The following is a 26,345-nucleotide window of genomic DNA, read 5'->3' on the forward strand; positions in this document are numbered from 1 at the left end:
AAAAAGTTGTAAATAAGTGTTTACGGTTGCAATTAGTGCCAAAAAGTAATGTTTCAATTGTGCAGAGAGATATTTTGGTAGTGATTTTTGGTGAGTGTTGTTCAGCGTGACAGCTGTTGGGGAAAACAAAACTTTTTCTTGCTTTTGTTTCAGATGACCAGCATCTGCAGATTTTTACTCCAATTAATGCAGAAAGATTCCCTATCTTTTATGAAATGTGTATCTATTATTCTCAGGGTGTGAAAAGCCAAAATCTTGATGGTTATCATTTAAATGACCCCTTCTTATTCCAAAAGCCAAATTAAGCAAAAGATTGTGAAAAAGCAGGGGAAGAGAACAAACACCATCACCATAGCATTGAAACTGCAGGGATGGTATGGTTGGCGTAGTGGTTAGTGTAGCAGCCAGCGATTGAGACTAGGTTCGAATCCCATGCTTTAAGGAGTTTGTAAGTTTTCCCCATGCCTGTGTGGGTTTTCCCCAGGGGCTCCGGTTTCCTCCCACTGTTCAAAACAGTGTATAGGTTAATTGGGTGGCACTGTTTCATGGGCCGAAATGGCCCGTTACCATGCCATATGTCTAAATTTAAAATAGGAACATTGACCAAATGAGAGTCAGGATGCCATCTGTACATTGTGATAACTTGTTTTTTAGTTATTTCTGAGATCTCCTTTTCTGGCTTGTTTACACAAGTCTAACACATCTTATAAATATTCCCAAAGACTTGATTTCTTCTAGATTAAGGCACCAATTTTTGGAGTGTGCTTTTTGGCAAAAATTACATATTAAATATCCACAGGGCAGCCCAGCAGCTTGGAAACCAAGGGAATTTAATATTTTACCTATACATTGAATTAAAGCATAACTTAATTCCTTCAGAATATAAATTTAATTTAATCATATAATATTTGTTCTTAAATTACTTCAGAAAGGCATTAATCAGAGATAGGCTCTTTGAATAAATTTTTTAAACCACTTGCTTTACAACTTTCTTCTTCCTGCCCCTTTCCTAACACATTTTGACAGCTCCCTCACAGTTCCCTATCTTTACCAAACTCTCAACAAAATGGTTTTCACTATGCCACAAATTGGGGAAGCTGCACTATTTCTAGAACGAACCCCAGCGCCAAAGTTCTTATGGTCTCCTCTAATATCCTTTCTGTGGAGACAGGAAAGTCTCCAAGTCATTGACTGGGAACTGGTCCACTGCCAGCTAAACATGAAGTGCACCAGCTGCCATTCACCGAGCATCCTGAATAAATAGACTGTGGAAGGAGAGATCTCCCACAAGCTGTTCCCAAGCATTTCTAAAGTATGAAAAAAAAGGTTTTAATTTAATACAGGGTAGTTCATTTATTTCCCTACAAAACTATTTCAAATTTAGAGACCAAAAAGAATAATAATTTAATAACCTGAACATCTTGGGATAATCACAAAACAACTTTCATCATTATCCCCATTCACTATTTACAAGTATATACCAACACAAATTCTAAAATGACACCACAGTCATCGAGTTATACAGCAAGGAAATAGGCCCTTCAGCCCAACTTGTCCATGCTTGAGAGTGGAAAATTGAACTCAATATCATTCACCAAGTCACACTCACCACGGACTGCTGCAGCTGGTCTGAAGGGGGTCAAAGGGTATTTTCCCCTTGATTGAATAGGAAAGAGCAGGTACCTCAGGTAGCAAAATGAAAATAAAAAAATTCAAAGTAGTCTGAGTTCAAAATGACCTCAATTTGTGCAATATTTTTAAAGCATTAGTTTATATTTAGTTATTGCTTCTGCTTTTCAAGTTTAAGTAATCTACTTTGATATTTTTAAGATTCATACTTTCAAACTGATTTCAAATGTTTCTGAAAGTTAGATCTATCAAACTGAGAATAATCCAAGGGGCATGATTTATAATGTTTATTGTCATCTGATTGCACAAGTACAACTCGACATGCAGACACACAATCAGATCTAACACACAAACAATACATATGCAGGATAAGTATTCATATATACAAATAAATATTGTTTCATGAATATGAAGGTCTCGGATGATCAGTGCGAGCAGTTCTTATGGTTGTTCAACATTCTCGCTGCCTGTGGGAAGTTGTTCCTCAGCCTTGTGGTTGGTGCTGGCTCTGATACTCCTGTGTCTCCAATGGGAGCAACTGAAATATGCTGTGTGAGGGGGTGGAAGGGGTCCTCATGATTTTGCACAACCCCCCCCTGGTCAGACAATGATCCCACCAGTGATCCTCCCTGCCACTCTTCTGGTCCTGTAGGTTGACCTCTGAGCCATTACTAAGCAGTAACTATACCACACTGTGATGCAGCTGGAAGCTAGAATTTAGTTGACAACATCCAGACAGAAATTCCCAGATTGGAGACAAAACCAAGAACGTAAGTTTTAGATTTGTAAGAATATTTAAAAGCACTTATAATGGAAAATCCACTGACATAAGTGGATCCAAAGTAAGCCCATCAGCCCCCCATGTCATGCATATCTGGTATTAGTGATCAAAAATTAAATTTTCAACTATCATCTCTCAGCTTATAAGTTTCCAAAACCATTTTTGGAGAGAATGATGTAATCAGAGTTCTGTGTAAAAAATAATATTTCCAGGTTTGTCTACTCAGTCAGTAGTATTCTTTAGAACTCTCTTTAGATTAAAGGCATTGTATTAAATGAATTTGATGCAGTGCAGTCTCATGGGATGTAGGACAGCTGAATGCAAAGTTCTCAGCAACCTGGTCAAACCTGTCTTCCTTGCTTGCTTTCTCAATCATGAACCAGCATTCAACTAGTCTCCCTCACTTTCCACCAAAACCTCTCTCTTTGACCAACTGAGATCGATGTGTCACTCATTGGCAATTTTATTTTGGATGATGGCTCCTCTTGAGTGCCTTAGGATGTTGTAGTCTGTTAAAGTTGTTACTTGCCATTAAAGCCCAAGTGGTGAAAATGAACTATTCTTTTAGTGACACAAAAAAAGGTTATTCAGCTCATTGGATTCATGTTCACTCCTTGGAGTGTAATCTTATTCCCTCTCTCCTTACTTTCCTGTACTCCTGCAATTTACTCTCTCACTCATGACCATCAACTCTCTTTTGATTCAATTTACCATAATTTGCAGTAGCCACTGAACATACCTAGTCTTTAGAAGAAACCAGCCCACCTGGAGGAGAATCAAGCAGTCATAGAGAGAAAATGCAGACAACATTCAAGGTCAGATTTGAACCCAGATCCCTGGATGTATGAGGCAGCAACACCAATTGCTAATGGCAAGTTCAGGCTCCGAATCATGGGTCCTCTACCGGCATCACCTACGGCTCCTAGAACGCTTCCACCAGCGTTGTCTCCGCTCCATCCTCAACATCCATTGGAGCGCTTACACCCCTAACGTCGAAGTACTCGAGATGGCAGAGGTCGACAGCATCGAGTCCACGCTGCTGAAGATCCAGCTGCGCTGGGTGGGTCACGTCTCCAGAATGGAGGACCATCGCCTTCCCAAGATCGTGTTATATGGCGAGCTCTCCATGGCCACCGTGACAGAGGTGCACCAAAGAAAAGGTACAAGGACTGCCTAAAGAAATCTCTTGGTGCCTGCCACATTGACCACCGCCAGTGGGTTGATATCGCCTCAAACCGTGCATCTTGGCGCCTCACAGTTTGGCGGGCAGCAACCTCCTTTGAAGAAGACCGCAGAGCCCACCTCACTGACAAAAGGCAAAGGAGGAAAAACCCAACCCCAACCAACAAATTTTCCCCTGCAGCCGCTGCAATCGTGTCTGCCTGTTCCGCATCGGACTTGTCAGCCACAAACGAGCCTGCAGCTGACGTGGACTTTTACCCCCTCCATAAATCTTCGTCCGCGAAGCCAAGCCAAAGAAAGAATATATATATATATATATATAGTGTGAAAGTTGTATCATTTAAAAATTAAATAGCTTAACACAAATCACATTATAAAATTATTTGTACATGTATTGATAAACAGAGACCCTGCTGCTACATGGGAAGATTTATTTGATGGAATGGCAGAAAAGACAACTTCTAATCTTCTTGCCATGTTCTCCCTTGAGCCTAAATCTCTGTTCCTAAAAGCTCTAAAATATTCTCAAGCCATTGTAAAAAAGTGATAAATAATTGCTTTATTTGTACACAATTTTGTTTTACACTCCCCCCTCCCCTTTGCGACTTAAATTTTCAAGAATGCATGAGCACATGGTAACAATGAGCTCTTGCAGCAAATGGAGAATTTGCAGGCCACATCAAAAGCTACATCCCACCATTTTGAAAGGTGAGGTTTCTGTTGTAGTATTTACCATATTGTTGCAAATCATCGCTCATCAAAGGTAACATTTTTTTTCTTCTCCAATTTTATATCAAAATCTTCTTTCTGCCCATCAGGAGCAAACAACCAGAGGTGGCTTTCACACCCAACAGATTGCAATCCAACCTCAAAGTGGAGCACTTCAGTGTCAAAAGTATAGACAAAAAATTGCAGAGGTATTAATGATGTGCCACATGATGAGTAAATGTAAAAAACATAATGAAGCACAGAAGGATAAGGACTCAGAACTTGTTCAGACTGGACACAAGATCATACTGTCACATTATTGTTAGAATGATCATGGAACTGAACTTTTAACAAAAACCCTTTTCACATTGGTAACGGGTAAATTTGCGGTTCAATGAACTGGTTCAAAATAGCGTTTTTGTCGTTCACACTAGAACGATGTTAATCGGTTCTCTGCGCCCTTTCACAGTCACCATCCCAGAGCTAAGGGGCGTCTATCTTCCAGCGGTGACATCCTGTATACCCCATCCCTTTCACACTGGGCTAACTGGTACACCGACTCAAAACGATTCAGCGATCTGATGCCTGCATGCTGGTTCACGAACATTCACACTGGTAGTTAACCAGTAAATTGGCGATTAATTACTGGGTTAAAGTGTCTGTGAGAATAGGGCTAATTAGTTATAATTACAGAATAGTTTATTTATATGGAGGGTGTTCATGCAAAGTGACCACTCTTACCATAGCACTGCAATCAAAGATAAACAATCCTGTTGTACAGATAAAGGAATGAGCAGAGTCTCACAGCCTGTGGTTGGGCTATCAAAAGGTTAGAAACTGTGATCAAGTGCAGGATGCAGAGAAAAGGGATAAGGGGGGAGGAGTAGTGGGAGATTTTTTGAACAATAAAGAGGTACAAAAAAAGACATGCTTTTACATTCTGCCCTTCACTTTCTTCCAAAAATATATTTTATTCACAATAAATTATTTACAAGAAAACCATTCAAGACTTTTTTTATTTCATGTCAGTCATACCTAGACATTTTTATCAAAGTACATTTACCCTGTTACAACCACTTGTGGCACCTTGTTGCTTCTACACATTATCATTAGACACATCTTGTCTCGAAAAAAAACTATGTACAAACAAGAAAACCATTCAAGACTTTTAACACTCATGTCAGTCATATCTATACATTCTCATCAATGTACATTATAACATTGTTCTCTCAATACCCCACTACCACCGTGGTACCTTGTTGTTTTTACCCCCCCCCCGCCCCAGCTGTTGGTTGATGGGCTTCCCCTCAGTGACCAGTAATAGGAGGACTCTAGACGGTAGTCCTTCCCCACAGTGCCCTGTATTGGCTGCACCAAGCCTCAGTGCCCCCATCAGCACATACGCCTGCAGCCTGAATGCACCAGTTGGCAACATTCCCTTTCCGATATCTCAATACGGGGAACGACTAACAGATTTTGGGTAGACCAAAATGCCTCTTTCACTGAGATGATGATCTTCCAGCAGTTCTGGATATCGGACTCTGAGTGAGTCCCTGGGAACAGAGTCCTCTGTCATGCTGATTGTTAGAGATGAACCGTGACAAGGACCCTTGCATCCTTCTCCACACACTCTTTACAAATCTGCAGTCAGCAAAGAGGTGGAAGACAGTCTCTCCACTGCAACCATCATGCATGGATGGTAATGTTCCGGTTATACAAGAACGATCTCACTGAGAGGGACCCTCTCACCACCAACCAGGTCAAGTCCTGGGATCTGTTTGTGAGCCCTGGCGATGAGGCATTAAGCCAGATGACCTGGATGATATGCTCAGGGAATCATCCCACCAGATCCAACAAGTTCTCAGCTCTGTTTCTGCAGGATGTTCAGTGCTGACAACTGTCTGATGGCCTTGGGGTCGAAGATATTATTCTGGAAAAACATTTTTGGTATGGCAAAGTCCTGCTCACTGGGACATTGAGGCAATGGTGACAAACCTATCCTTTGCAACACCTGGGACAGGTAGAACCTCAGCACACTGTGACACTTGGTGCCATCGTACTTTGGTTCCACGCACAGCCAGATGCAGCCACACACTGCCTAGCAATGTCATTCCTCTTATGCTTCGCCCTTCCTGATGGATTAGCCAAAAGGGCTCTATGCAGCACACAAATAAGACTAGAGACAGCAGGCAGTCTATCCATTTCCCACCCATTGATTTGGGCTGCACTACAGATGTCAATGTCGAGCTGTTTAATCCAATCCTGGATTCCCTCCCCAAAGCCAATTTTGGAGAGCACATCCATCATGTACTTGTGCGATATCCACAAAAGCAATGGTATCCTTGAGCAGCACGGGGCTGTCAGAGATCTTCCTGCCTGGAACCGTGTAGGTTTGATCAGGGTGGATTACCTGCCCTGGACAGACTTGACTCAATTGGTGATTGTCTTGGACAGGATTTTTGTAGTCAACGTTCAGCAATGAAATGGTTTCCAATTCCTGATATCCTCTATCTCCCTCTTCTGTTTGAAGGGGAGGATAATGATGCCCTTCTGCATGGAGTCTAACATGCTGCCTGCCAGGAGCATAGCATTGTATACTTCCAGCAGGTCTGGGCCCACCCAGTCCGACAGTACAACTCAGCCAGTAGGCCATCACCTCAGGAAGTATTACTCGACCCAAAGAAATGGATTGAGTCCATCAGCTCCCCCAGAGTAATTGGTTGTCATCTAAGATCTCTGTGATAGAGTACAAGAAGTTTTGAAAGGCCATTCTGCCTGAGGCCTTCGTGTCATACACTTCTGCATAAGTGGATCTGCTGAATACCCATCAGAGCATTCCAAGTACTTTACAGCTAATATAATACTTGAAAGTGCAGATAATGTTATGTAGGCAATGCACAGTCAATTTGCACAGAGTAAGATTCCAAAGAGAGTGTTCCCAAATACTTTTAAGAATGTCGATTGGCCACATTAGAGATAATTCTCTTGATCTACAAAAATTACAGACCCACAAAATATGAAAAAGAGATCACATCTTGATAATGCAGCATTCACTCAGTATTGTAATTAAGATTTAGTCAAGGCCTTTGAGATCAACCCTCCAAAATGAACAAACCAAACCCCACCATAGGAAACAACCTGTCCAAATCCATTCTACCCAGGGTTTTCAGTATCTGATAGGTTTCATTGAGATCCCCCTCATTCTTCTAAATGAGAGCCAGTAGAGTCCCAGATCCATCAACCCATCCTCATGTGATGACCATAGAACATTGTAGCACTGAAACAGCCCCATTCAACCCTTCTAGTCTGTGCGGAACCTTTTTTTTAAAAAAAACATTGTGCCTCCAGTTCATAGCCCTTAATACCTCTCCGTCCAAATTTTTCTTTAATGTTAAAATTGAGTCCGCATTCACTACTTCAGCTGGCAGCTCGTTCCACACTCCCACCGCTCTCTTGTGTGAAGAAGTTCCCCCTCATGTTCCCCCTAAACTTTTCCCTTTTCACTCTTAATCCACGTCCTCTGGTTTGTACCTCACCTATGCTCAATGGAAAAAGCCCATCTACATTTACTCTGTCTATCCCACATAATTTTACATACCACTGTCAAAGTTCCCCTCATTCTTCTAAGTTCCAAGCAATAAAGTCCTAACCTGTTTAATCTTTCCCTGTAACTCAGTTCTTGAAGGCCAGGCAACATCCTAGTAAATCTTCTCTGCACTCTTTCTATCTTATTGATATCTTTCCTGTGGTTAGGTGACCAAAACTTCATACAATACTTCAAATTTGGCCTCACCAATGTCTTATTCAACTTTACCATTACATCCCAACTCCTATACTCAATACTTTTGATTTAGGAATGCCAATGTGGCAAAAGCTCCCTTTACAAACCAATCCACCTGCGATGCCACTTTCAGGGAATTATGTTTCTGTATTGACAGACCCCTCTGTCCTACCGCACTCCTCAGTGCCTTACTATTTACCGTGTACGTCCTTTCTTGGTTTGTCCTTCCAAAATGCACACCTCACTTTTGTCTCCATTAAATTCCATCTGCCATTTGTCAGCTCATTTTCCCAGCTGGTCCAGATGCATCTACAAGCTTTGAAAGCCTTCTTCGCTGTCCACAATGCCTACAATCTTAGTGTCATCTGCAAAGTTGCAGATCCAATTGACCACATTATCATCCAGATCATTGATAGAGATGGTCTCAGCACCGATCCCTGAGGCACACCACTAGTCACAGGCCTCCAGTCTGAGAAGCAATCAGACACCATTACTTTCTGGCTTCTCCCGTCCAACCATTGTCAAATCCAGATCGCCATGAATATCTAGCATCAAAAGCTTCCTGATTAAACTGTGGCACCTCGTTAAAGGCCTTACTAACATCCACGTCCTTTTCTCTGTCACCTCTCTTGGAGTCCTCCTCGAAACAATCTACAAGATTGGTTTAACACGACCTACCATGCTCAAAGCCATGTTGACTATCCCCGATCAGTTGCTGGCGATCCAAATAATTGTATATCCAATCTCTTAGAACACCTTCCAATAATTAACCTACTACTGAGATCAGGCTCAGCAGGGTTAATTTTGGTGACTTTCATTCCAGGAGTGGCTCTGGAATGACCTGCCTCTGGACCATCTCCAATGCCAGCATATCCTTCCTTAACAAAACAGCTCACAATTTATACTTTTCGTACGAAAGTGAGAAAAAGATCTTGGACAGGGGAGGGACACTGCACAGGTCCAAACGGGAACTTAGGAGGTAAAAATGGATCATCTGCAGGGGATGGCTAGACCAAATAGAAAATCCATGACGTTGAAACTGTTTGCAGTCAGCTCAACAAGTAATGAGGAAAGGCCTTTAAAATGAGAGGGATTCCCTTGAATCCGACGCGCACAATGAGAAGATGCGAGGTTTCCAGTCTGGTTCTGCGGCGGCGGCGGCGGGCGGGAGGGAGGGAGGGAGGGCCGGCCTCGGGCATGAAGTTTGTCGCCGATGACACGAGTGTTGGGCTTCTTGCAGCACCTTGGGGGATGCTCAGCGCGGCGGCGGGACACGCCAGCAGAGGGTCCACTCGCCCCGGTCCGCTCTCCTCCAGCCGATGCAGTAACTTGGCCCGGACATTGGAGGGGGGGGGTGGGAGTCCCGGCTCGGGGGTGGGGAGGGGGTTGACAGTCCCAGGCCCACTTCCCCTGCCACCGGCCCCGCGGGCTGACCTCCCCGCCAACTTCTTACCTCACTCACACACGACACCTCCATTTTCTGCCAGGGCTTCTCCAGCTGAACAAACGGCATCCTAATCCCGCCGCCAGGCGCTTCCGCCGCTCATGGTGCAGCGACCAGACGGGCGAGCAGTTCCCTGCCTCCCTCCCCTCGCAGAGGAATTACCCAGCCCCTCACAACATGGCCGCCGGAGGGGGGGTGGGGGTCCGCTCGCGTGCACTTTGCCCCTCACAACATGGCCGCCGGGGGTCCGCTCGCGTGCACTATGCCCCTCACAACATGGCCGCCGGGCGGTCCTCACGCGTACACTTTGCCCCTCACAACATAGCCTCGGGCGGACGGCTCGCGTGCACTTTTCCCCTCACAACATGGCCGCGGCGGGTCCGCTCGCGCGCCCAGCTCCCTTCACAATATGGCCGCCGGCGGAACCTTTCAGCCCGTACTTCGCAACGTGGGTCATCCACATTCATTCTGCTCCTCGCAACGTTGCCGGCGACCTGACCGTGACGTCAATGATTCGCCATCGGCACCCCTGACAGATCGGGAAGAGGAGGGGAGGGTGAAGTAGTTTGGGATAAGTTCGGCGGCGCGCCAATTGGACGAATCGAGGACGAGCCGACGACGTGAATTGACAGAAAGGGAACAAACACGGAGGCGCGCGTGTAACGTGCACACGTATAATCCTCCTCCCACCCCCCCCGCCTCTCTCCCCCCTCCCCCCGCCTCTCTCCCCCCTCCCCCCGCCTCTCTCCCCTCCCCCCCGCCTCTCTCCCCCTCCCCCCCGCCTCTCTCCCCCCTCCCCCCGCCTCTCTCCCCCCTCCCCCCCGCCTCTCTCCCCCCTCCCCCCCGCCTCTCTCCCCCCTCCCCCCCGCCTCTCTCCCCACTCACCCCCCCGCCTCTCTCCCCCACTCCCCCCGCCTCTCTCTCTCCCCCCGCCTCTCTCTCTCTCCCCCCCCCCACCTTTCTCTCTCTCCCCCCCGCCTCTCTCTCTCCCCCCCACCTCTCCCCCTCCCACCCCGCGGACATCCGCCACCCTGCTGGCATTCCCCATCCTGCCTCTCCCCCCCACCGCAGGCATCCCCTACCCTGCCTCGCGCCTCTCCCCCCCGCCTCTCCCCCCTCCCCTGCCTCTCTCCCCCTCCCCTGCCTCTCTCCCCCTCCCCTGCCTCTCTCCCCCTCCCCTGCCTCTCTCCCCCTCCCCTGCCTCTCTCCCCCCCGCCTCTCCCCCCTCCCCTGCCTCTCTCCCCCCTCCCCTGCCTCTCTCACCCCCCCGCCCCGCCTCTCTCCCCCCCACCTCCCCCCCGCCTCTCTCTCCCCCGCCTCTCTCTCCCCCCCGCCTCTCTCTCCCCCCCGCCTCTCCCCCCCCGCCTCTCCCCCCCCGCCTCTCCCCCCCCGCCTCTCCCCCCCCCCGCCTCTCCCCCCCCCCGCCTCTCCCCCCCCCCGCCTCTCCCCCCCCCCCGCCTCTCCCCCCCCCCCGCCTCTCCCCCCCCCCCGCCTCTCCCCCCCCCCGCCTCTCCCCCCCCCCCGCCTCTCCCCCCCCGCCTCTCCCCCCCCCGCCTCTCACCCCCCGCCTCTCCCCCCCCCGCCTCTCCCCCCCCCGCCTCTCCCCCCCCCCGCCTCTCTCCCCCCCCTCCTCTCTCCCCCCCCGCGGGCATCCGCCACCCCGCTGGCTTTCCCGATCCTGCCTCTCTCACCCGGCGGGTGTCCCCCACCCCGCCTCTCCCCCCCACCGCGGGTATCCCCCGCCTCGCTCCCCCCGCGGGCATCCCCTACCCCGCCTCTCTCCCCCTGCGGGCATCCCCCACCCCGCTTCTCCCCCCCACCCGCCTCTCCCCCCCCCACCCGCGGGTGTCCCCCACCCCACCTCTCCCTCTCCCCGTGGGCATCCCCCACCCCGCCTCTCTCCCCGCGGGCGTCCCCCACCCCTCCTCTCTCCCCGCGGGCGTCCCCCACCCCTCCTCTCTCCCCGCGGGCGTCCCCCACCCCTCCTCTCTCCCCGCGGGCGTCCCCCACCCCTCCTCTCTCCCCGCGGGCATCCCCCACTCTAAACCCTTCTTTGGGCATTGCAGTTGGGAAGTCATGTCACGTTTATTGTCATCTGATTACACAAGTACAACCCGAAGAAACAGTGTTCTTCAGACCTCAGTACAAAACATGTGGATGCACAACCAGGCTAACAATACATATGCAGGTCAAGTATTCATATATACAAATAAATACTGTTTCCTAAATATGAGAGTCTCGGATGGCTAGTGTGAGCATTTCCTTTGGTCCTTCAGCATTCTTGCTACCAGCGTGAAGTTAATGAATTTTAAAAAAACTCACTGAAATTTCTCAGCACGTCAAAGAGCTGTACAGCATGGAAACCAGCCCTTTGTTCCAACTTATCCATGCCAGCAAATCTCATCTGAACTGGTTGCATTTGCTTATATTTTGCCCATAACCCGATAAACCTACCCCATACGTGCTCATCCAAATGTTTTAAATGTTGCAATTGTACCTGCTACTGTCACTTTTCACCTGTCACTAAATGAAAAACAATGGATTCCTGTAGTATGGCACAAGTCAGAGGCCTTCAATCTGAAAAACAACCCTTCACTATGTGTCCTTTCCAGCGATCCAATTTAAAATTTTTAAATTTAATTTTAGACGTACAGCATGGTAACAAGCCATTTTGGCCCACGAGCTCATACCGCCCAATTAAACTCAATTAACCTTCAACCTCCCTGTATGTTTTGAAATTTGTATCCAGTTGGACAGCTCATCCAAAATCCCATCTGTTCTCACCTTTCAGACTTGCCCACCAACGAGGATCTTGTTAAAAGTCTCACTAAAATCCATGTAGACAATGTCTCCTGCCCTGCCCTCATCAATTCAATTGATCACCTCTTGAAAAAACGCAATCAAATTTGTTAGTCATGATTCCCACAAATATATTCTGCTGACTATCCCTTTACCAGTCCTTACCTTTCTAAATATTGATGAATCTGGTCTTTCACATCCAATTGAAATGTAACTCAACAGATGCTGTTTTTTCTTTGGCTTGGCTTTGCGGACGAAGATTTATGGAGGGGTAATATCCACATCAGCTGCAGGCTCGTTTGTGGCTGACAAGTCCGATGCGGGACAGGCAGACATGGTTGCAGCGGTTGCAAGAGAAAATTGGTTGGTTGGGGTTGAGTGTTGGGTTTTTCCTCCTTCGTCTTTTGTCAGTGAGGTTGTAGTAAAAATACACCAAAATGCTAGAGGAACACTGTTGTGGTAGGTCTCAAAGGCAAGGACTCTGAACACAGTTTTTTGTAGTGAAGGATTTTATTTACAGAAGGCAAGTGTGGGAAATGGTAACCGATGCAGCACGTGCAGTTTACAGCAGCCTTGGGAAAGAAATAGTGGGCAATTAATAACAAACGTGGGTTAAAAACCATGGGAACAAAATATACACACACACAATGAACTGGTACATACAAAGATCAAGGAAAAATTACTATGATGCCCCACCACCTCTTGACTCATTGCAGGCACGGCTCTATGCTAGAAGGAACACTAATTAAAAGCTCCCAACCCTTTTAACAGATCATATCTTTCCAAGTTTCTCCAGCACCCTGCCGCATTTCTCGGCCTCGAGTGAAGCAGGGTGGTCCCAAGCTGGCAAAGAGAACAAAGAGCACATAGCACCTTTTATAGGGCTGGAGGGACAAACCCAGATATTTACAGGGGTCCAATGGCTCAGTGTCAGATGGGTTAATCCAATAACAACAGCCAATGGCCCAAGGCCAAGAACAGGCAGGCTGGAGAGTGCAGTCCAGATAATTTACATGGACCATCAATGAGATGTGCACTAATGAGTAGGGTGGAACCAAACCTTGATTAGCAAATGGTGTGTCCTCCAACTAGGTAGATGAGTGCTGTTACATGACAGCCACAACCCTTCCCAATACAAACACAGCTGGTCTTTTCAGCATCTATGGGAGGCAAAGATATATTGCCAATGTTTCGGACCTGAGCCCTTCTTCAAGGAATAAGCAAGGAATTACCCACCATGCAACATTTGTAGAGACAGAAACTGTTAAAGTTTCCAATGGCTGTCCACCAAAGGTACATTTAATCCAATCTCTTTTTCCCCTCAACACCTTTCATTTCAGACTGGATCATAATGGTGATCTGTTCCTTTCTGGAAATCAATGATCTTTACAAGATCACAAGATAGAAATTCAAGAGTGTCATTCAACCAAACAACAAGGTTGTTGACTTAATGAGGGTAAATGCTCCATCCCAGGATACCAGTGGAAAAATAAGAATTCATACTATTGTAGTTGGTTTATGTTAGGTACCTGTGTGGCTGCAGCCAGTAAGAACTTCAATGCATCTGTATGTTGTACTTACGTAAATGACAATATTTTTTCTGGCTATCCATCCCATAGGATGATGATGGTTCCTTTCAGTCAGTTTGTGGGATTTGATATGAGGATGCCCCACTCCTCAGAAAGGAACAGCGTGTGCATGAATGGATTTAGGTAAGTAGAGAGTTGTACAGGTCCAGACCCACCCTCTGAACATCCCCTCCCAGATCCAGTGACATGGTGAGGTCCAAAACGGCTAGGGGAAGTTCTGTTGCAGTGAATGTCCAGACCAAGCTTCAATGCAAGGGATGCACTTTTGCAGGCTTCAAGGCACGTGCTTGCTAGATGGCCATTGACCCGACAAGAGGGTTTGTTCACCCTTTGACAAGACTTGTTTTCCATCCTGCAGGGTGTCTAGCCACGCTCCGCACCAGGCAAGCCTGGTGGGGGAAGCCAGTTTAGTCTTTGACCACCCGACCATGCAACAGGTAGTACTGGGTTACATGTATGACAATAAACATAAGTAAAACAGAGTAACCAATGTCAGGAATGGGATTCGAACCTGCACCTCCAGGGAAGACTGTGACCTGAAAGTAGTATCATATACCGCTCAGCTACCCCACTAGCCTCCACATGCAAAACATTATCCTCCATAATTTCCTCCTCCTACAACAGGATCCCACCACTAGACACATCTTCCCCTTTCCTCTCCTCTCTGCCTTCTGTAGGGACCGCTTCCTCCATGACCCCCTCATCGACTCATCTCTTCCATCAATTCCACCCCCCCCCCCCCCCCACAGCGTCTTCCCCTGTGACCGCCATTCAGGGCCCCGAACAGTCATTTCAAGTGAAGCCGCACTTTACTTGTGTATCCCCAGGAGTGATCTCCTGCATCCAGTACTCATTTTGTGGCCTTCTCTACATCGGAGAGATTGGGCGTAGACTGGGAGATCACTTTGCTGAGCACCTTTGCTCTGTCCGCATCAGTGACAGCGATCACCCAGTGGCCACCACTTCAATTCCATGCCCAACTCTCATATTCATGTCTGACTATGGCCTCGTACTATCCCATCAAGACCACCCGTATATTGAAGGAACAATATATGTCTGGGCACTCTCCAACCAGATGGCATTAACATCGACCTCCTGTCTCTCTCCCTTCCCTTTCCCTTTGTCTTCTTTCCTCCAGCTGTCTACCCGCTCCCCCCCCCCATTCCCTCTCCATTCAAAGAGCTATCCTTCCTTCCCCTGTTTGCTGCTGTGGCCTCCTTTATCCACCTATTACCTCCTGCCTTTGCGATTGTGCTCCTCCCCCTGCCCCCTACCAATTTGTTCTGATGTCTGCCAACATTTTTTCATACCTTGATGAAGGGCTCAAGCCTGAAACGTTGGTTATGTATGTTGATCTTTGCTACATAAAATACACTGTTTGACCTGCTGAGTTTTCCAGTATTGTATTTTTACTTTATATGACAATAAACATTCTCTTAACCTTGAAAAAGATATCTTTTCAGTAGAAAATGGGTATTATGGATGTTTAGGTAATGGTCCTTTACCTTATCTCTAAATGTGTATAAAATGCCATGTTTTGACAATTTAGGAGAGAGTATGGACTGAAATGATTAAGTGAATGAGCCTCTCGCTCCTTGTGAAAGAGTGATCTGAGAATAGACTCACTTGCTTCCCAATATTTCATGTTACAAACAGGAATTCCCCTTTAGTGCACACATTAGAAAAACATGGATTAGTGCTTTGGTGATTATTGTTTAAATACTGTAAGTTTGATCTAAGATGCCTGGGAATTGCCTGGTCAGCTTGAGATCTACACCCAAGAAATCTGAGGTGAAATGGATTTATAGACATTCAAGAGGACAGTGACCCTAAAGACCTGGGCATCTGTATGGGAGAGATTGCATTGAGGACTGAGATTTTGGAAACAGTACTGAGAGGTCATTAAATGGAGTGTTAGCTGTAAAGCACTAAAAGTTAAAAGATTAGGTTGAAGAAAGAGGTGGGTCCCAAGGTCAGAGAGAAGGGCAGGGCAAAGAGCAGAAAACAAGGTTAATAAAACATTTTTTGGAGAGGAAAGACATGTACAGGAGCTCCCTTCCCTGAAATATATACAGAAGGGTGCTGACCTGTGGTAGAAGCTGCACAAATTGATTGAGGCATTTTACAGCAGGTTTGATGGATAATGAAATTCAGTTGTGAATCTGAATGTTTCCCCATGTAATTCCTTCTGAGAATACATCTGCAAAAAGTGTCTGAGATTTGTCTTCAACTCGCAGTCACTATTGAAAGCAGACTTGCCCAAGTTTGTTAACCAGATCTTTGGAGGAATTTTAAACTAAAGATGAAAGTTTTCATTTTAAATTTTGACATGCTGTCTTTTAACAAATGGAAATTTTGATCACTGAAGGAATTAGAAATAAGATGTAGAATTGAACGAATGGTATTTGGTTCGAGATTAATTCAATTATGTGAGAAATTATCCAGCCCAAATAGACTTTGTGTGAAGATCAACGGCATTCTAAAATAAGTAATATATTGTAATATCTGACATTGCCTGAAATGCTGTCAATGCCGATGATTGCAGAGAATTTAACCATTTCCTCTGGGCGTGCTGTCATTCTGCATAGAGAATAGTTTTAACTGGGTAAATGGGGTCCAACAGTAAGCTTTGTTTTTGACTTGAAAATTGAAAAATATAAACAAAGTTAGAATATATTAGGATTTAATGGAAAATTCTTGTAAGTTTAAACCCGGTTGTTTCAAAATAGGGAATTAATCACTTTTAATTAGAGGTTTGTGGCATCGTCCACGAAAGCTGAAGGTTGGATGGTGCCTGGAGTACAGAGATAGGATGCCCGAGTGGTGAAATTGGAAGCAGCACACTGTGGAACACCACGTGGACAGCTTGAACTGAGGATATATCTCGTAAGTGTCCAGTTCCTTTACAATGGGATATTGTGAAATGGTTCATATGGTTGGGTTGGGTGGGGGGGGGGTGGGGGAAGGAAAGGGAGAGTGGGGAAGAGAGAGATAGATGGACAGAAAATGGTGGCAGTGCTCATAGTCCATAGAGAAAATGTTTTGTGAACCATTCAGGTTTGAGCCAAACCATATTAGTAAATACAGACAAATGGAAGTGGAATATAAATTTAAGACAGGAACTGTTGGGGAATGAGGAGAGTTAATAATTGATCCCCTTTCGAATGGAATTTTTAAAGAAGCACTGGAAACTGTGTATTTTCCACAGTTATTTTTAATAAGTGTCTTGAAAAATCATGCAGGATGTGATCCCTAACGGGGAATCCTGAATGCAGATGATCTGATTACTCTTGATAGGAGATTGAGCGGATGTCTTGTGTGGCTCCAACCAGATTAGGCTGTCTTGGAAGTCAGTAAAAATGATTTAAGACCCTTCTTGGCTGTGTCTTGGGAAGACAGAGAGAATTGTGTCGCTGTTAGAACTCAATACTTGTGTGGTGGAATGACCTGTCACGCAAATCAGACCAGCTTCTGTTTCACCCAACACTGAGGGAAACACCAGAGCAAGATTGACCTTTGGCACCTCAGATGAGACAGTAAAAGATTACAATATACCCCTGGTGGTGGGGTGTGGGGGGCTCATTTTTCATCTTATAGAATTCATGAAATAACTAAGGAAGAAATTACAGGGCTGCTCAAGACATACCACATCAGAATTGGAAATAATTCTGAGAGTAGAACATGATGGTCTTAAATATGAATGTTATATATACCCATGGCTCATCATTCTTTCTCATGGTTTGGTTACAGTACTAAGTGTTTGTTTTGTTTCTGGGAGAATTGATTGTGTCATCTGTGGGCGCAAGCTCCCCTAAATGATTCTAAGGGCAACATCCTGAACCCAAAGGATGATATGTTACTGCATAATATTGCAGCAGTGAAGCACCACAGCTGACCAATCAGCCTCTGCAATAGGGTGCTACAAGGTAGGTTCCTTGAATGAGTTATTGATGAGAGGGGAATTGGTGATGAAAATGCAATGGAATGTTGAGCATTAGAGTCCCTTCAGCCAGAGATGGTAATTGCCCAGCATTTGCGAGGAGGAAATGATACTTCTGAGCCTATGCCTGAATACCATTTAGCTGCCACCATAGGTTGTTTCATTTGCAAATGGAATTGAACATTGTGCACTCACCAGAAACAACCTCACTTCTGCTCTTGCAATGGAAGAAACCAAAGATAGTCAGACTGTGGATACTGCCATGAAAATTCTTGCAGTGATATCCGGAGGCTGGGAAGAATTAACTCCAATAACAGCAACTCTCTTCCGTTATGTGAAGCATTCTCACAAGCATTGGTATATCTTCCCATTGACCGTATCTCAGTTAAATCAAGGGCAGTAGTTGCTCTCGTCTCTCCTCTAAAGTTCTGCTCCTTCATCTGCATTGGGAGAAAGGCTCTGAAAAAGCCTGCAGCCATGTTGTCTTGGCAATCTATTGATTTCATTGGTTCAAATGAATGAAACAGGATAGACCCATGGGCTTGGGACTCCTATTCCTTGATAGACTCGGTCAATGACTCCAAAGCCATAGAATGAGGAACGAGAGGCTTTATTACACTTTGGACTTGTAGCTGACCTGATTCCAAGTGTTCAACCAAGGACGGGGAGGGAGGTCGACCTTTATTCCAGGGTCACAAGGGGAGGAGTTACCAGGGAGCGAGTCAGCAGTAAGGGATGGGCCAGCTACCCATTGACAGTCACATATACATATACTCGTATCACCACATTCCTGAAGGTGAAACAGCAAAATGAATGGTCTCCATCTGTTTTATTTTCAAAGAGTGTAATATTTAAGTATTAATAATATAGTTAGGCAGTAATGTGATACAAAATTAACTTTCTGATTCATAAACCAATCATTTGGGTGCCAATTTTTAATTACATATCAGTATAGGATCCTTCCATTGCTTTGCGCTCCGTCTCAGGTACATTCCTCATTGTGTAAAATCAAGTAGTAAACGATAGCCTGAAACTGAAATATTTTATTGAAGAAATGTATTCTTTTAGCACTTCTGTGCCAAGGTAAATAGATTTACCACATGCACAGCAGTTGCAAGCTATCTATCCAAACGGCAATGTTTTTCATTAAAACCAGCAGACTTATTTCATTCAAGCTTATTGTAAAAATTCTGTACAACCCAACGAAACAGTATTCTCCAGTCCTCAGTGCAAAACACTGCAAACACACATACAGATGACAGAGCATATTCACAGTACATATACACAAATATTTAAATATCTAATTATTATTCTTAAGCAAATAGTAAAGGCCCAGAGGGTTTGTATGAACAGTTCATCAGTTATTCAGCAGTCTCACTACCATGGGAAGGTGGTGTTTTTAAGCCACGTAGTTCTGGTTCTGATACTCCTACATCTCTTTCCTGATGGGAGTAGCTGGAAGATGCTGTGTGCTGGGTGGTGGGGGTCCTCTCTAATTTTGTGAGTGCCTTTTAGACAACATTCCCATTAGATCACATCAATGGGGTGGGGGAGGGAGGGAAACACCAGTGATCCTCTCTGCCGCTCTTATGATCCTGTGGATTGACCTCCAATCTGATGCTCTACGGCAACTGTACCACACTGTCATGCAGCCGGCCAGGGGGCTCTTGATAGAGCTCAAGTAGCAAGTTAACAGGATGGTGGCAGTAGCCTTGCCCACCTGTCTTCTCAGGAAGTGCCATTGTTGTTGGGCCATCCTGACGAGCGAGGAGATGTTATGTGTCCAGAATAGGCCACTTCTTAAATGGATATCAAGGAACTTGGTCCACATCTTTCTCTCCACTACAGACCTATTAATATGTAATGGATGGTGGTCGTGGCTGGTCTTCCTGAAGCCCACAATCATCTCCTTTTTGTCTTGTCCATGTTGAGACGCGGGTTGTTACTCTTGCACCATTTCACGAGATTTTTCACCTCTTCATGTGACTCATCGTTGTTGCTGATGAGGCTAAAATATGTAGCCTTAGGTCCCCCATTCTTCTTTTACCAGTTAAACCACAGATGGTTCACCAGAGGAAGATCAAGTGCATCTGAAGTCAATACCGATTAGAGGCAAACTTAAAATCATACTCTGTACACCATAAACGATTATATTATCAATGGATCAGATCAAAGCTCTGCAGTCCTGTCATGTCCAGTCACAGATAGTGCTTGGATAATCCAACAACTATGAGGGTGAGGAGACTCCATTACCAGTCCTGTTTTCATTGTTGAAGGAACCCAGGATGTCTTCACAACTGTCTTGAGTTAGGCGTGCCAAGAATGATATTCTAGCATGTCCTACCATTTCTGATTCTAATTCTTGACCATTTCAATTCGCTTCATGTAATATCAAATCTGTTGCTCTAGCAAAGGCAATAGGTTCCAACAAATCCCAGTGCCATGCTGATGCTCAGAGACCAACTGTGTCTTTAGTCAAGCAGTTCCACAACATATATAATCCTGATAAATTCTGAACAATGAGTAAAATTGAGAAGCAGTAAAAGCAGGAATCAGCCATTCGATCCCTTCTGCTCTTCTGCCATTCAATAAGATGACACCATTATGTCACTTCCCTGTAATAATTTCATCTTTTGATTTCCCTAACATCTAAAAAAAGATCTTAAGTACCAATCCTGCTTTGTGAGATGATATATCTGGTTTGAGAAAAATCAGAAACATCATCCATCTATCTAACGTGTCATTTCCAAAAGAATTTTATATTTTCCTCAAAAGGGAATAGACTTGTTGCTTAATCTGTCCTCTTAGGAAGCTCAAGACATGAGCTAGTGAGCCCTTGTTTTATCACACAAAAGTACATCCATCCTTATGGTATAAAGACCAGACCTGTGCACAACTTTGCAGGATTGGTTTCACCAGGGTCCTACGTAATTGTAGGACGGTAACTTTACTCTTGTGTTCAAAGGATCTTGAAATAAATTTACCCTGATTATTGACATTTTAAAAACTTCTGACCATTTTAAAAATACACCTATTTTGAGATTTTCTATCACAAGTAAATTACTCCATGTTTCCCATATTATATTTCATAAAGTTGCCCATTCACTAAGCCTGTCTATTTCAATTCGCTTCATGTAATATCAAATCTTGTTGCTCTAGCAAAGGCGATAGGTTCCAACAAATCCCAGTGCCATGCTGATGCTCAGAGACCAATTGTGTCTTTAGTCAAGCAGTTCCAGAACATATATAATCCTGATAAATTCTGAACAATGAGTAAAATTGAGAAGCTATGCCCCATTAGAGTCTATTTGCATCCTCCTGACAACACAGATTGCCAAACAACTCTGTCATCAGCAAACTTTAATATATTAACCTTGGTCCCTTTTTAAAAAATTACCGATGCAGATTGTGAACAAACTAGGGCTCCATTACTGAGCCTGGTCACCTCACGAGTTACAGTTTCCAGACCTGAAAATGACCCATGTTTTGCCCCACTCAGTTTTTTGTTCATTCACCAATCCTCGTTCTGTGCGGGTAAATTATTCCAAATCCCATGTGCTTGAATTGTATTAAATAATATCTTGCTTGACATTTTATTCAAATCACTGAGAGTTTAAAATAGCTCACATCCACTGACTTTTCAACCCTTATCTAATCTGTTAAAAGCTCAAAAAAATATTTAACGTTGTCAAAACTATTTGCCTTTCATAAATCCATGGTGACCCTGCACAATCCTATTAAGATTTTTAATGTTTTTTTTTAACCAATTCCTAAAAATAATCCCTTAATTATAGAATCATGCATTTTCCTACTGAGGAAGTTGGCTAAACTGCAGGTAGAGCTAAGGGCTAGTATAGTGTAATCAGGCTTTGCAACATGATGGGAAAACAGCAGGAGGAATAAATTAGCAAAAAGCTGACACACAAAATATGTCTGAAAGCAATGAAGGTCGCAGCAGTATCTGAAAGAACAATAGAGCATTTGGTGATATGAACCTGCACTGATTGGCACCCGGAGATTTTGCATATGCGAGAAACGAGCTACTAAGTATTGATAAGCTGTGGTCTTATGATTGGTAAAATATTATACAGTAAGCGTTCCAACAGAGATACTTTGTATATGCAAGGAACTAACTATTGGATATTAAAATATAACTCCTCATGAAATATAGCTACTGAAAAGCCTTCTTCATGATTGCATCGACATGGAGGCCCCAGGTTAGATCTACAGAGATGTTGACCCCCAGGAAGTTGAAGTTCTTAACATTTTCCACTGTTGACTCCTCGATGAGGACAAGTTTGTGTTCTCCTGATTACCCCTTCCTAAAGTCCACAATCATTTCCTTAGTTTTGCTAACGTTGAGTACAAGGTGGTTGTTGTGACACCATTCAACCAGCTGATCTATCTCACTCCTGTATGCTTCCTCATTGCAGCCCGAGATGCTGCCCATGACTGTGGTGTCTCAACAAATTTTTTGATGGCACTTGAATTGTGCCTAGTCACTCAATCCTAAGCTGTAATGGTCTGGGTGTCACGCACACATTCGTACATAGTTGGGGTTAAGTTAGCTAAGTTGTTATATCATTAGTAGTTATAAATAAATATATTATTTTTAAAATAACCCTGTCTTGGTGAATCTCTATTGCTGATGGTCTGCAACATAACACTATTAAATCAATGGGCAACACTGTTAGCGTAGGGCAGGGTGATGTGGTTAGTGTAGTGGTTAGAACAGTGGTTTTCAAACTTTTTCTTTCCACTCGCATCCCACCCTTAAGCAATCTTGATGCCATAGGTCCTCTGTGATTAGTAAGGGATTGCTTAAGGTGGGATGTGAGTGGAAAGAAAAAGTTTGAATGCCACTGTTTTAATCGCCCCTCATTGACTCGTTATGTGCACGGTTTCATAACTCCAAAGGAAATGGGCCAATAACAATCTTTCTCAAACAAAATATTTCAGTAACAATTGGGTCTAGAACAGTGGTTCTTAATCTTTGTTTTCCACCATATAAATAGAGCACCTATGGCACAGGGATTGGTTAAGGTGGTATGTAAGTGGAAAGTAAAAGTTTGAAAACCATTGGTAGCACAATGCTATTACATCGCCAGAGGCCCAGCACTATCTATAAAGAGTTTGTACATCCTCCCCTATCTACATGGGTTTCTTCCAGGTTCTCTGGTTTCCTCCCACCCTTCAAAAGCATACAGGGAATGTAGGTTAATTGGTGTATCTGGGGGACATGGGCTCATGAGCTGGAAGGGCCCTTTATGATTCTCTTTAAAAAAAAGTACCCTTTGAACCAATGCCACCAATTGGTCTGTCTAGTTGTGAATGAAACCTGCAGGGAGATAATGTATGTTCATTTCCATGGTCTTACTGATATTATCTTTCCTTATTTTAATGTCACTTTATCTATTTAAATAAAAACATACAATGTTAGAAAAACTCAGCAGGTCAGGCAGCATCTGCAGAAAGAGAAAGTTTTCTGGGCTGCAACCCCTTGTCAGACCAAGACCAAGATGTTAAACTGCTTCTTTTTCCAGCATTTTCAGTTTTTAATTTCCGATTTTAAGCATCTGCAGTCTGTATCTGTTATTTGCTTTCTTTCCTTCCTGACACATGCTGGTTACCATTCCCAGTTTGTAAGCCGTTCCCTTTCTCTTCTATATTCGGTATGACTTACCTGTTCACCAAAAGCAGGAATAATCTCCCCTAATGATACATTAACTGGAACAAAATCATTAGTATTACTATGTGCAGCTTTAATCAAGTATTTTGTGAAAGATGGCAATTTTGAATCATCCATTTCAGATCTTACCCTATAAATGTTATTCTTTGGGATGTTTTGTTCACTCTCTTGCACTAGCTAAACAGGATTTCCGATTTAAAATATTTCACATTTCACTATTTAAAAGTTTTACCTTTTCAAAGCTGCTGCAGTTGGGATTTGGCCTCATCAAATGTAAAGTTAGTCAATACACAAGTTCATGAATAGTTCAATTAACACATTAAGTGAAAGAAAACTGAAACAAAACATCTAATGAGCAAGTAACAAAATATTCAGCAATTAAATATCACGCCCCCCCACCACCACCACCCTCCAAGGTGACTGCTTCAAAGGAAAAAATGCCACCACAGAGGTAGCCTGGATGTTTAGAGGCAGAGGAGATTCACCAGGTTGTTTCCTGGATTGGAGAACTTCAGTTATGGGTAAAGAGACTAAAGGGTGACCTGATAGAAGTGAGTAAGATTATGAGGGGCATAAAGAGGGGAGACAGTCACAATCTCTTTTCGCCATGAAGTGCGGGATATCAAAAACAAGATGGCAATTTTTAAGGTGACAGGTGAGAGATTTAAATGGGATCTTTGGGGGCAAGTTGCATTTACCTGTAACCACCCCACGGGTAGCATTTGCAGCTACTCACATCTGGAAAGAGAGACAGGAGTACTCGATCCAGAAACACCAGACTGAGAAACAGCTTCTTCCCACAGACATGGAGACTGCAGAACAATTAATGAACTGCTCATACAAACCCTCTAAGACTCAACTATTTATTTAACATTAATATTTATTTGTTTTAATATTTGCATGCAAGCACTGTGCATACTGTATGTATCGTTTGTCTGTCTGTGTCTGCGGTGTGTTACACCGAGGACAGGAGAACACTGTTTCCTCTGGTGTACATGTACAATCAGATGAAAAAGAAACTTGAATTTTACACTGAGAGTGGTTGATATCTGGAAAGCACTACCAGAGGTAGAATGAGAACACATTGGAGCAATTAAGCATTTAGACACATAAATAGGGAAAGGCATAGAAGGATACAGTCCAAATAAAAGGATGAGTGGAGATGGTCATAAAAGTAGGCATAGACACGGTGGGCCGAAGGGCCTGTTTGTATGCTGTAGAACTCTAGGATTCCTTGACCATCATCTGACTCACGTTTTTAATGACATTTCTCATTGAATCTAAATTGTCTAAATATATGGGACAAAGATACTCCCAAAATGCTGCCAGATGAGGATCTTGACCCTGCAGTGATGAGGTGTGGGCATTTAATGTGATCTTATCTTTGTAGAATCATGTTTCATCTTATTATAGTATTTTCCTCAAATTCAAGTCAAGTCACCTTTATTTTAGTGTTCATACCATGCATTGCACGGTAAAGACAAGATAGTGTTTCTCCAGGAGCACAGAGCAGATTTACATAAATATAAGTTAAAATATAAAGACATAAACAATAAAATTCCATGGTATACTATCCACATATGTTCTGGGAATTCAGGAACCAGATGGCTTGGGGGAAAAAAAAACTGTTGCCCAATCTGCAGATAAGGGCCTGAGTGCCTCCGTACATCCTACCAGATGGCAGAAAGGAGAATAGTTTACATGAAGGGTGTGTGAAGTCCTTCACAATGTTTATTGCTTTCCACATGCATCAAGTGTTGAAGATGTCCTTCATGGTAGGAAGCGAGCTCCCAATGATCTTTTCCACTGACTTCACCATAGGAACATAGGAAGTAGGAACAGGAGTAGGCCAAAAATGGCCCATCGAGCCTGCTCCGCCATACAATACGATCATGGCTGATCTAATTTATGACCTAACTCCACCTACCTGGCTTCTCCCCATATCCCCTAATTCCTCTATCACGTAAAAATTTATCTAACCAAATTTTAAATATGTTTAATGAGGCAGCCTCAACCACTTCCCTGGTTAGAGAATTCCAAACATTCACTACTCTCTGGGAAAAACTATTTTTCCTCATCTCTGTCCTAAATCTACTCCCCCATATCTTGAGACTGTGTCCTCTCATTTTAGTTTCCACGGCCTGCTCAAAAAACCTTCCTACATCTATCCTATCCATACCCTTCATAATCCTATATGTTTCTATAAGATCTCCTCTCATTCTTCTGAACTTGAGCGAATACAATCCTAGATGATTTAATCTTTCGTCATAAGTCAACCCCTTCATCCCAGGGATCAACCTAGTAAACCTCCTCTGGACCATCTCCAAAGCCAGTATATCCTTCCTCAAATATGAAGACCAGAACTGGACACAGTACTCCAGGTGTGGTCTCACCAGTACCTTATACAGTTGCAACATTACCTCCCTACTCCTGAATTCAATTCCTCTAGCGATGAAGGCCAACATTCCATTTGCCTTCTTAATAACCTGCTGCACCTGCCACCTAACTTTTTGCGATTCATGCACAAGCACTCCCAAGTCCCTCTGCACAACAGCATGATGTAGTTTTTCACCCTTTAAATAATATTCAGTTCTTTTATTTTTCTTGCCAAAGTAGATAACCTCACACTTACTAACATTGTACTCCAACTGCCAGACTTTTGCCCACTCATCCAGCTTAACTATATCCCTCTGTAGACTCTCCACATCCTCATTACAGTTTGCTCTTCCAATCAATTTGGTGTCATCCACAAACTTGACTACACCACATTTTGTCTCCTCCTCCAAGTCATCAATGTAAATGA

At 44.2% G+C, this 26,345-nt stretch overlaps 1 protein-coding gene across 1 annotated transcript in view; it reads right to left on the bottom strand.

The window, feature by feature from the left end:
- The window catches only part of rps6kal (ribosomal protein S6 kinase a, like), a 147,462-nt gene extending 137,647 nt beyond the window's left edge, over positions 1-9,815 (bottom strand). Inside the window, exon 1 of the mRNA XM_069893639.1 lies at positions 9,535-9,815. Coding sequence (XP_069749740.1) covers positions 9,535-9,594 — 60 coding nt within the window. The 5' untranslated portion in view covers positions 9,595-9,815. The remainder of the gene's footprint in view (positions 1-9,534) is intronic.
- Between the last annotated feature and the right edge of the window lie 16,530 nt (positions 9,816-26,345).

This window comes from Narcine bancroftii, chromosome 8, assembly GCF_036971445.1.
Source record: "Narcine bancroftii isolate sNarBan1 chromosome 8, sNarBan1.hap1, whole genome shotgun sequence".
NCBI lineage: Eukaryota > Metazoa > Chordata > Chondrichthyes > Torpediniformes > Narcinidae > Narcine > Narcine bancroftii.